The sequence below is a fragment of the Lycium barbarum genome, chromosome 6, assembly GCF_019175385.1.
Source record: "Lycium barbarum isolate Lr01 chromosome 6, ASM1917538v2, whole genome shotgun sequence".
NCBI classification, from domain to species: domain Eukaryota; kingdom Viridiplantae; phylum Streptophyta; class Magnoliopsida; order Solanales; family Solanaceae; genus Lycium; species Lycium barbarum.
Window position 1 is genome coordinate 10,919,825 of NC_083342.1, and position 12,638 is coordinate 10,932,462.

Sequence of the window (12,638 nt, forward strand, 5' to 3'; positions counted from 1 at the left end):
TCTCTGCAGCCTACGGGGACGGAACCTAGTCGATATCCCTATAGTACCAGCCCATAATAACTCTGACCTATGATTGCCTTGCAAAGACAATACTGATCTATCATCGGGCCCCGGGTGAACAGCGGGCCCCGGGTGATCATCGGGCCCTAGGTGATCATTGGGCCCGGGTGATCATCGGGCCCGGGAGAACATTCAGATCCATGAAAGAGTTCGGTCTGTACAAACTAAATTAGTCATTATTCTTGAAATTAAAGTGAAATTATATTAACTAATTAATAATTTGTAGGGAATTTGTGAATTATGTTGTATTATATCTTGTGAATAATTAACATGGGATAAACAATTTCACAGATAAATAAAGTAACAATGGCATAATTAACATAATAGGAGATTACTATATTTTGGGGGTATGTAGTCTCCATGTACGTGAGTTGCACGAATATTTCTTGTCGATTTTTATAATATTATTTATATTCTATTGATAAGCAACTTGGAAAAATAATATCTACTTATTATCTTGAATACAATATTTATTTTGAATGTATAAAAATCATATTTACTTCCCCGCACGATTCTGAATATTTGATTTGGTAATTTTGTTATCAATCTTTATTAGATAGTCTTTTCCAAAAATTATTTTCACTCCAACCAAATATTGGAAGAAAATAATTATTTTCAACATAACTTTCGTCATATTAAATGTGCAGTAAATTTAATATGTGATAGTAAGGACACAGGGTTTTGAATTATGTGATGGCAAAGACTGTTAAGTTAATTAGTTTGGGAATCTAAATTCAGCAGTAATATTTGTTTAGAACTCTATTTTGAATATGTGATATATTTTTAGTTGACCAAATAGCCAACACAAATATGATAAAATTAGACTAATAGCCTGTTTAGCCAAGTTTATTTTATTTTAAAAAAAAGTGAGCTGTTTGGCCAAGCTTTTGCGAGAAAATAAGTGCTTTTAGGGAGTAGCAGAAGCAGTTTTTTAGAAGCTAAAAAAAATAGCTTTTGCCCAAAAGCACTTTTTTGAAAAGTACTTTTGAGAAAAATACACATAGAAGCACTTTTTAAAAGCTTGGTCAAACAGTAATTGCTACTCAAAAGTACTTTTTAAATTAATTGGCCAAACACAAACTGCTTTTAGCCAAAAGTACTTTTTTAAAATAAGAACTTTTGAAAAAAATACTTTTTAAAATAAACTGTTTTTAGAAGCTTGGCCAAACATGCTATAAAAGAGTATATTTGTCGACCACATATTTTCCTACAAACTTTGCATTTTATCGTTACGTATGTATTTATGAAATTCATATTAATTTTTATTTCCGTGAACATAAATATTAAAAGAAGAACTTTAACTATTCTTTTTTAGATAATCTTTTTTTATTTAACATATATATATTCATGCTTTTAAAATAATATAGATTTAACAATTCATAATCAATTAACAAAATAATAATTCATTAACAATTAACAAAATGTCAATTCATAATCAATATTTAACAACTAATTAATTAATAATTTCATTTTTTTACAAATAATAGTACATTACTATATTAAACAATTCATAAACAATTAACAAATTAACAACTCATAAACATATAACAAATTAACAATTCATAAACATTTAACAAATTGATAATTCATAAACATTTAACAAATAATGAATTAAACAAAAAAAAAAAAAAATCGGAACAGTGGCAAAAGCCACTGCCCAGACCAATCAAACCAAAAAAAAAAATGAAATTTGATTTTTTTTTTTTTTTTGAAAATTAATGACGATTAAATGTTAAACATGCTTAGAATATAATGTATATAACAAAATAATAACAGAAGTTCATAGTAGAAAACCTTAATCGAAGATTTTTGTAGGGTTGTGTTAATCGAGTTGTACGCCGTTTTTTTCCAAAATTCGAGCTTAGAATCTTACTCCTTGACTTGAATATACCGAGAATCTAAACTTTTCCGAAGAAAATGAATAGAAAACGACATATTTTGATGTGGGGACCACCTTGAAATCTCCTCCAATGGCGTTTTTGATTTTGTTTTTTTTGCCACTGGAGGGATCAGTGGTGGAACCCGATGGGTTTTTATGTTAGGTGATATAGCGCAGTATTTTACTGCGTTAAAGGTATTTTTGTATCAATTTTTTTTTTGAGATATTTTGATTCACTTTAATTTTTATTGGGTCATTTTGGTTCACTCTCTTTATTTGACCATAGATACCTACATCTTTCTTGTCAGTTGTCCTGTATGATGAAATTTGTATAATATAAAGTGACCTTAAGAAAAGAAAGGAAAAAAGGAAATCTAATAGTAGCAGTGAGTGAGAGTTTGGAAAGGCAACATTGTTCGGTGCAATGTATTTTTCAAAGCAATAACACAATGACAAATGTGCAATGTGCATGCCAGAAAATTGCTTTCTCGTATCTATTTTACACTACACTTCTTTATTTGTAATCTGTTGAGAAAATAACAAAAATGGTCCATTATTATCTGTGTTATTACGTTCAAAATAGTCTTTTAATTATCATCTAAGCAGTTTTGATTTTTTAAGTTTGTCAAAGATGAGCATCTTTTTTAAAAAAAACAAAAAAAGAGCATCTGCGATCTCATTAAATGTTTATCAAACTTTAATTATTAAACTTTACGGAATTTGTGAAAATAGAAAATATTTAATGAAAATTAGGATTTGGATGTACAGTTATCGCATTTTATGTTATTTTTGGTTTATATCAAGAGTCTTATGCAACTTTTGTTCTTTTTGGTCTACTTTTTTTTTTTTTTTTTTTGTGTCTTGTGTAATTATTTATGTTGCGATTTTTGGGGTTTTGGCAAAATATTTTAGTGTTTCTGGTTAATTTTTTTCCTGACAATTCCGGTTAATTTTAACAATGAAAAGTTGATAAATATATGTTATAGACTAAAAGTGCTCACTTTGTCATTTTCTCTAATATATTCAAATAAGAAGGATAACTTTATTAAAAATAGCATAATTTATAATTTTCATGTTACTCTTAAGGTATGAGTTTATAGCCATAATAATTATCATGACAATTGACAAATTTAAAATTACAAGTTTCAAAAGATTTTCCTTTTTTAAATTATGCGTTCAACAAACACTACCTTCACATCAAATGAAATGAAAGGAGTGATACAATTACATTTTCTTTGACCTTACCTTATCAAAAGGTTTTAAAGCTTGTACTTCAATTTAGGACCTAAAGCGAGCTTCTGATAGATTTGAGGGAAGATATGCCAAATATGGAAATGATACATAAATTTCAACTATGCCAAATGCTCAAAATTCAAGAAATGTGGAATTATACATACATTTATACTGGTTAAAATATACACAAGAGAGTTCAAAAGGGGACTACATTCTGCAACGTACAAGTTACTCCCCCTGTCTTAGTTTCTGTGGCACTTTTCGTTTCCCGAGATTCAAACTTTATGAACTTTGACCCAATATTTTAAGATGTATTTTTTCACCAAATTTGTATGAGAAAAGTTGCAAATTATAGTACTTTTCATGTAGTTTTCAAATATATAAATTTAATCTTAAAATATTAAGTTAATCTAATCCAATTTGGCTTCAAAGTTTAGTCAAATTGACTCTCGAAAAGCGAAAAGTGTCACATAAATTGGGACGGAGGGAGTATGACACAAAAATGCAGGCTTTACACGAGTAATCGATCACCGGGGGCTGTGATTATGTAACATCATCCGACTATCCAAGCTCTGTTGTCCGGAGAATTCTCCGCTAGGGATGAAGTCATTAGTTATATTGTTCGCGTAAAGGTCTGATGTTTGTTCTGTTATTAATCCAAGAGTTTCCTCATCTTGACTTTCCTGAGTTTGAGACCACGGATGTTTGGTGAACTTCCTTAATCCTTCTAGTTCCAGCGCCACTTCTTTCATTGTAGGCCTTTCTTCACTTGTTAACCTAAGGCAGTGGCAAAGTCAGAAATTTCGTAAGGGCATTCAAAGTTTAATATGTATGTATAAAAAAGTAATCCTTGACCTATATACACAAAATAATTTTCTATATACACAAAATAGGTTTTCGATGAAGGGTGTTCAATTACGCCACTGACCTGAGGCATCTCTTTGCGAGCTCAGCAACACCTTGGCATTGCTCGAAGCTTCCTTCTCGTAGCACTTGAGTTTCAAGTATTCGAAACAATCGGTTTTCCTTAATAGACCTGACGAAAAATGCAGCTAGGCTTCTCTCGTGTTCTGATGCTGCAGTATCTAGGGGCAGTCGCCCTGTTAAGAGCTCTGCAAGAACTACTCCAAAGCTATAAACATCGCTCTTTTCTGTCAATTGGCTTGTATGGAAGTATTCTGGATCCAAGTAACCTAAAGTTCCTTGAACCAATGTAGTCACTTGAGTTTGATCCAGTGACACTAATCTAGAAGCCCCAAAATCTGATATTTTCGCTGTGTAATACTCATCTAGTAGTATATTCATAGACTTCACGTCTCGATGAATTACAGGGGTAGAAGCTGCAGAATGAAGATACGCGAGAGCACCAGCAGCTTCGGATGCTATCCTCAATCTATTTTCCCAAGAAAAGCAACATGTTTCTCCACCTTCGTGAATATGGTAATAGAGGGTACCTTTAGAGATGAATTCGTAGACTAGTAGAGGGACTTCGGTTTCCAAACAACACCCCAAGAGTTTCACCACATTTCGATGATTGACTTGCGAGAGAATGATCACTTCATTGATGAACAATTCTATTTGGCTCTCGTCCATTATTCTCGACTTTTTAATTGCAACCACACGGTTGTCTGGAAGAACACCTTTGTAAACCGTACCATAACCGCCTCGCCCTAGGATACGATCCTCAGCATAGCTGTCAGTGGCTTTCTCGAGTTCTGCTGCTGTAAAGATTTTAGCTGCATACTCAATGCCATCATCATTTGATCTGAGTTTCTGTTTCAGCATCAAACCGCCATTTTTCTGAAAGAACTTTTCCCTGAGCCTTATGAGCTGTCTTCTTTTGATACCCAAGTATATCCAAGTTGCACTGATGACCAAAGCCAGAAAGCCAAAGCACAAACCTGCATGAATATTTTCCAAATATATTCCATTCTCTATCAAAACATTCTATATGAGTCACTTAATTCAACTATGCCAAATAATTGATAGGTACAATCAAGTCATTAATGAGACCTGAAACCATTAGAGTTTTTTCACTCACACACTCATACATACATAGATGAATAAATTGCAGCGGCCACTGCATGACCATCCTTAAAGAGTGGAATTACTAACCGAAAATAAGGAATTTAGCGTTGCTACAGCTAGTTCAAATTCACAGATAGTGTAAATATTCTTTAAACAGACAGTACGTATATATAAACTAAATCGACAGCATCCCTTATTTGGAAACTAGAAACTAGAAACTTATGTATATGGAATTTCAAATTCCTAAGTCTTTTATGAATCAACCTACATGGTATTTTTATGCTAACTTCATTATATTAGAAAAAATGCAGCTTAACAACGGTGTTTGACTGGATACAAAGTAGACCTACCAAGTGAGAGTTGAAGGATGGGTGACTTAGAGTTCTGAGGGATGCAACCACGGCCTTTTCTCTTGCCATCACCAGTCTGACCATGTGGACAAGTGCAGCTGTAGCCTCCAGGGAAATTATTGCATATTCCATCACAATGATTCTCCATGCATTCATCTACATCTGGAAATTAATCAAATGACAATAAGAAAAAGAGAGAATGAAACCAAAGACAAAAATATTGCTGCTTGTTTGATTATTCTCATTTTTCCATCCTAATGCTTGAATCCAGGTGAATTCCTCCTTTGTTACCACACAAATTTACAAAAGTCACTCATTGAGAAAAGCTCCTAATCTTCACTTGCTAGATTTTATCTAGTTCATTCCATGACAGGAAACTCAAAACTATACAGAGTCTGAAAAGTTAAGATAAAGAGTTAGTATACCACTTCGAGTTATATCAAGTCATTCTATGCAGAATGACCCATCAATCTATTGAGTCAAATAGTGTAACCGGATGGGTAAAAAATACAACCCAAACCAACACATAGAGAAGCATATTTAGAGAGTTGAGAATTATGTACATATGGAAGAACATAAGCTAATTTTAAGAAAAATATATTAGCTTTCACTTTTCTTTTCTTCCAAAAACAAAATAAAAGAGGAGGGGAGGTTCGTTAAATATCGGAGGGCTTGGGTTATGACCAACTATTTGACCCTTCTTAACCCAATTTGTTTTGACAAAACAAACTTTGGGAACCCGTTTATGTATTTGAACCTTCCATGTTTAACGGCCATTTACCGGGTGTACAAGTTACGGGTTGATTACACCCAGGTACTTTGGCTCAGACGTGTTTATGCTAAGAAAATCTACTAAATTAGCTCAAATAACAGATTCCAATCCTGGTAATTAAATGGGCAATGGTAGAATTTTGAACTCAAACTCAAAAAGTTCAAATTCTGAATCCGACTCTAGCAACTACCTCTAAAATGGTAGGCATTGTACGTGAGAGCCAGTTTCTACCTTGCTATGTAAGCTATATCCATTTTTTCTTAAAATATTTAACTTATAGCCAGTATTGGCAAGCTTCAGACAAAACAAAATATGATGCATGCTCTTTCTGCTCCTTATACTTTTGATGTAATTTATACTTTCTTTTAAGAGAAAAAAAATATTTGATTGATGCCACAAGATGGAAGCATCCATATCAGGTAACTAACAACTTCAGACATAAAGTTGGGACTACCAAACTTAACTTCAGACACTTCCGAGCTTAAACCAGCCTAACTTCAGACCCGTGTGTATGAAGTTTTTTGAAACTTCAGACACGTGAGGCTGAAGTTGATTTTGAAGCTTTCTTACAAAAAATCATGAACTTCGGTTAGGCCTTAACTAGCGGTCCTCAAATCGACTATATGTGCACTTCGGCCTCTAAATTGTTGTCTTACCTGTGCAACCTGAGCTGACATAAGGGTTACCCTGGTATCCCTTATTGCACTTGCAGCGATAACCTCCAAGTCCTGTGTCAGAATCCACACAAACACTATTTTCCTGACAAGCATAATCAGCTGCTTTCTTGACCTCAGTGCAATTACCATTGCCAATAGCCCAATCAATCAGCAAAGGAACTTTCTCTATAACCTTGTTCCGAAAACTCGAATCGGACAAATCCAAGCGGTTGAAAATGAACTTATCAGGCTTACCAAGAAATGCATAGCCACAAGGATTAAAAGAAGACACATTTGTGTGGTTATTAATACCCCAAAGTAAAACCAAAAGACTCTTGAAACCCCTCGGGATTGAAGTTTGGCAACAACCGATACCCGAGCAAGAGCCATCAATTATGTCCTCTCTTTCAGAACAAAGCGAAATGCATCCACTGCTGAGGTTTTTCCCTTCAAAGCTAATAATCATACCAATGTCGTCGCAGCCAACTACCATCAATTTGTTGAGGTCGGAGAAGGAGAAAGGCTTCGAATTCAAGCTAAAGTTCATCACCCCCCCTGTTTGATTGTAACACCGGCTCCCAACCTTGTTCTTGATGAGTATCTGAGCATCCAATAAATCAACCACTTCGAGATCTTTTCCAGAAAGAAAGGCCTTTGGAGGATTGAACGAAGCATTACAGTATATATCAAATGAAGGGTCAATCGAGCAGCCTGTTCCGTTACCAATACCAAAAGGAAATGGGACCGTTAAAGCCCCGCATTTGCTTTCACAGCCAGGTTTGGTAATGGTGGTAGCATTGGCAATGGATTTTGTTGTGGTTTGTAGTGATGAAACTGAAAATAGGCTGCATGTTAGTATTATCAAGTGGAGGAAAGCTATGTTAAGAAGCATTTTGGGCTTGGAAAAGAACTATAGCTAAGTGAATCAACCAAAGAATTTAGATATTGGCTGATGAAACTGTCTCAGTATTTAAGAGAGAAAAGGTCTGGTTTTTGAGATGACTTTTCTGAGAATTATAGTACGAGTTTAGAATATGGAATAGGTCATCAATCTTTCTTTTTATGAAATAGTATGACATTTGGAGTGTTTAGAAATGCTCAATGGTTTTACCTACTTGGTACTCTGACACTCATAGTCTCATACTCCCTTGGTTTGTTTATTTTAAAAAAAGTTTAAAAAAATGACATTTTCTTATATTTCAAAAAGAATTACAGTTACTTTTAAATTCTTAATTTGCTTAATATATAGTTTACCCCTCCTCATCCTTAGCTTGTAGTCATATCCCTCTTACACACTCCTATATGCTCTTCGGTATTCAATCACCTTTTCCCAATAGGCGTGTGTAAGGCACCAATGATATCGTGACACATGTAATTAATTAACTTATTATTTTTAAAACGAAGAAAATACTTCAAATTATAATTATACCCTCAAGTGTCAATTCTTTCCATTATCTTCATCTTCCCGAGGCTATAAATATGGCTGCCAGTCCAGTGGCGAAGCTAGAATGTCACTAATGAGATTCAAAATATAAGGAGTCAACGCATGCAACAAGATATTTTTTACCGTTATATATATATATATATATATATATATATATATATATATATAGAGAGAGAGAGAGAGAGAGAGAGAGTATAATTTTCTGGTGAAATATAATATTGGAGCCCTTTAAACACTTCAAAATCACTCTTAAATAATAATATTGTTCTCTAATAGGGTATGATAATCCTAGAGACTCAAGAGTCGTATATAAAAACACACAGAATTAGCTAAAACACTGAGATTATCGAAATCAATTAAACCCAAATCCTTCGATTTTTCATTAAATGCAAATAACAAAGATGCTATGAGAGAGGAAATTATGCTCCATCTTAGCAGAACATAATCTTCCAGCTAATATTATAAATGATATTGTTGTTAAACAGCCTCTCTGCCCCACTCTATAATTTTATAAATGCCGTTGGATACATTTATTTTGAGCCGATGGTTTACCGGAAAAGCTTCTCTATCTTTCAAAATAGGGGTAAGCTCTGCGTAAATCCTATCCTTCGCACACCTCACTTGTGGAATTACAATGCGTATGTTTTGTTGTTGTTGTTGTTGTTGTATTGCTTTTAACCAAAGTCGAATCTGATAGCAATTTTTTTCCAGAAACTTACCTTCCTTGTAGGTTGCTTAGTCATTTTTTTGTCCTTTGTGGATGCACTATTCAAACAAAGCTAGAATTGGAGAATTAATTTTCCTACTAAACTATCGAATTTTTAATCTAAACTATTACCGATTATTTATGAAAACACATCTTGACCAGTATACGATGGTGATAGTTCATGTAGGAAAAGGTAACAATTAATAGTTGAGATATGTCCTAATAAATAGGTGGTGATAGTTGGAAACAAAAAAGTGATAGTTCAGGTATGTTGACCATTGTCCTTTTTTTCTCTCTTTAATCTGATGACTAAAAAAAGACAAATAAGGAATTAGTTTTCGGCACATCATATTTAAATAGATTTAGACAAAATATTTATTGGTTTTACATTTTTTTGGTTAAACACGGGCTCATCATCTAATCCAAGTGATGTGTAAAAGACATATCCAATGAAATTATAATAAAGGTTTCTTAAATTTATTAAACATTCAATTCATTACATGACATAACAGATTTAGAGTAATCTACTATGCTAATCTTAAGAGAAACAGTTATCAGATCGAATAGAGAGAATGGAAGTTTGAGAGAATGAAAGGAAATGAATTCATTATGATAATTGAGTACAAAGATTACAAGCTAAGTATGTATATATATACACGTGAATTGCTATGCTAACCACTAGCTAAAATATCTTCTAACTAACTGCCAACTCACTAACTGCCTGTGACAGCTCACACCTTTCACATGCACACTCGAATCAGTTGGACTATTTGATCCTATGTGATGATCTGCACCTACTGTATCTGTGCACTTCATTGCATTGCTTTGCTTCACTGCATTGCTGCTGCTGTGACATTGCTCAATAACAAAATGTTTTTCAGACCTAGCTTGGAAAGTAGATAAGAGTGTTGTACACGACCAGTTGCACACGACCAAGTCCCTTAGTGAACAAGTCAGTTTGTTGTTCAGTAGTGATAGGTGCTTAGTTTGAATGAGACCAGCTTGAACCTTTTCTCTAATGAAATGACAATCAATATCAATATGCTTAGTTCTTTCATGAAACACAGGATTTGCTGCTATTTGGATAGCAGCCTTACTGTCACACCATAATGGCACAAGAAGATCTAAATGAACATCAAGTTTTGTACACAAACCAATAAGCCAAATGATTTCTGCAACTGTTGAAGCAAGACTTCTATATTCAGGCTCAGTTGAACTTCTAGAATAGTAGACTGTTTCTTGGATTTCCAAGAGATCAAGTAATTCTCAAACTTAATCATGTAACCATTAATTGATCTTCTAGTGTTAACACAAGAACCCCAGTCAGCATCACAAAAGGCATGAAGAGTATCATTGCCATTTGCACTCAACAAAACTCCTAGGCCAGGAGCCTATTTGACATACTTGACCACTCCAGTTGCAGCTTCCATGTGAGACACCTTAGGAGCATGCATAAACTGACTCAAGTTCTGAACTGCAAAGGAAATGTCAGGTCTAGTGATAGTAAGATAGAGTAGTTTTCCAATCAATCTCTGATATGCACTAGGATAAGGCAGTAATGGATCATGTATGTGTTTAGCAGCATTTGTGGTGTCAACTGTTGAGTGAGGCTGTCATACTCTGGTGTAGTTAACTTTTGATTGAGTTCTACTGATGTGGGAACAGGCTTAGAGCCACTCAATCCCAAAGCTGATATGAGTTCTAAAGCATACTTCCTCTGGTGCATGAAAATCCCTTATGTACTTCTGGCAAATTCAATTTCAAGGAAATATCTAAGCTCCCCTAGATCCTTGATCTTAGAACTGTCACTCAACACCTATTTTGCTTGATTAATTAAGTGCATACTACTTCCAGTAATCAACAAGTCATCCACATATATCAAAATAACCACTATACCATCAGCAGACTTTTTAGTCAACAATGAATAATCCAAATGGCTTTGTTTATAACCTGCTGCAAGTAAAGCAGTTGTAAGCATCACATTCCATTGTATAGAAGCTTGTTTAAGGCCATATAAGGACTTAAGTAATCTGCATGCTTGAGTACCCTCCTTTGTGATAGCAGAATCAAAGCCTTGAGGCAATTGCATATATACCTCTTCTTCTATATCACCTTGGAGAAATGCATTGTCTACATCCATCTATTGAATTCCCCATCTTTTAGTAACAACAAGTGAAATCATAGTTCTAACAGTGACCATTTTCACCATAGGTGAGAATGTTTCTTGGTAATCCAATCCTTCCCTTTGGTTGTATCCTTTTGCAACCAATCTAGTATTGAACCTTTCCACATCTCAATTAGCTTTATATTTGATCTTGTCTACCCACTTACAACTAATTGCTTTCTTGCCTGGTGGCAAAGCAACTACTTCCCAAGTCTTGTTATCTTCTAGGGCCTGAATCTCCTTCTTCATAGCTTGAATCCATCTGCTATCTTTAATAGCTTAATGGTAAAATTGAGGTTCAGTGTCAACTGGCAAGTGTGCTATATAACACTGATAAGAGGTGGACAAGTTTCCATAATCAATGCTGTTGGAAATGGGATACAAAAACTGTGGTGAAGATCTAGACTTGGTTGATGTTATGTAGCCTTTCTGCCAAATAGGGGGTATGTCAGTTCTTCCTGATCTCCTTTTGTTATGTTGAATAGATAAAGTGTTATCAGCAGGTGCATGTGAAGTGTCTCCAACAGGTGCAATAGGAACATCAGCCTGAGGAGATGGTTGTTATTCTTCATGACTCTCTCGATTGGTCAGCTTTTATGTGATCTTGCAAAACTTCTAATTGATAAGTTTGAAAAGGAAAAACATGCTCAGTAAATATCACTTCTCTACTGATAAAGAATACATGATGTTCAAGGTCATAAAGTTTGTATCCCTTTTGTGTAAAGCCATATCCCAATAAGACTGATTTTATTGCTCTAGGACCAAACTTATCAGATTTAGCTAAGTTTGTGGCATAGCACAAACAACCAATTATTTTCATATATAATAGATCAGATTGTTTGTTAAACAACACTTCAAATGGATATTTGTAATACAAAGTTGTGGAAGGAACTCTATTAATAATATGAACTGCACTCAGAATACACTTCCCCAAAAATCTGATAGGTAGGTGTCCCTGAAATCTTATAGCTCTAGCAGTCTCCAAAATGTGTCTGTGTTTTCTCTCCACTACACCATTTTGTTGAGGTGTATGTGGATAAGAACTCTGATGAATAATGCAATGATGTTTGAACAATTCAGCACATTGTGAGTTAAAGAACTCTCCTCCATTATCAGATCCGAAAGTTGTGATCTGTGCTCCAAACTAAGTTTTAACTAAGGTGATGAAATCTCTTAGTAATGTTGAGACATCAGATTTAAGATGCATAAAAAATACCCATGTCCATCTAGAATGATCATCAACTAGAGTAAGAAAAAATCTCATTTTATTATGAGTAACAGCTCTGTAGGGTCCTTATACATCCAGTTGAATCAAATCAAAGTTGTGTGAACTTCTATTATGACCG

General features: G+C 34.3%; 1 protein-coding gene across 1 annotated transcript; it reads right to left on the bottom strand.

Moving 5' to 3' along the window:
• Positions 1–3,234: 3,234 nt before the first annotated feature.
• LOC132599549 (wall-associated receptor kinase 2-like) lies at positions 3,235–7,988 on the bottom strand. The gene is made up of 4 exons (XM_060312886.1): positions 6,979–7,988; positions 5,551–5,712; positions 4,101–5,073; positions 3,235–3,949 (listed from the first exon to the last, which is right to left on the bottom strand). Exons 1-4 carry the CDS (start codon positions 7,868–7,870, stop codon positions 3,700–3,702), a joined length of 2,277 nt encoding a protein of 758 aa, XP_060168869.1. The 5' UTR covers positions 7,871–7,988; the 3' UTR covers positions 3,235–3,699.
• Positions 7,989–12,638: the final 4,650 nt, after the last annotated feature.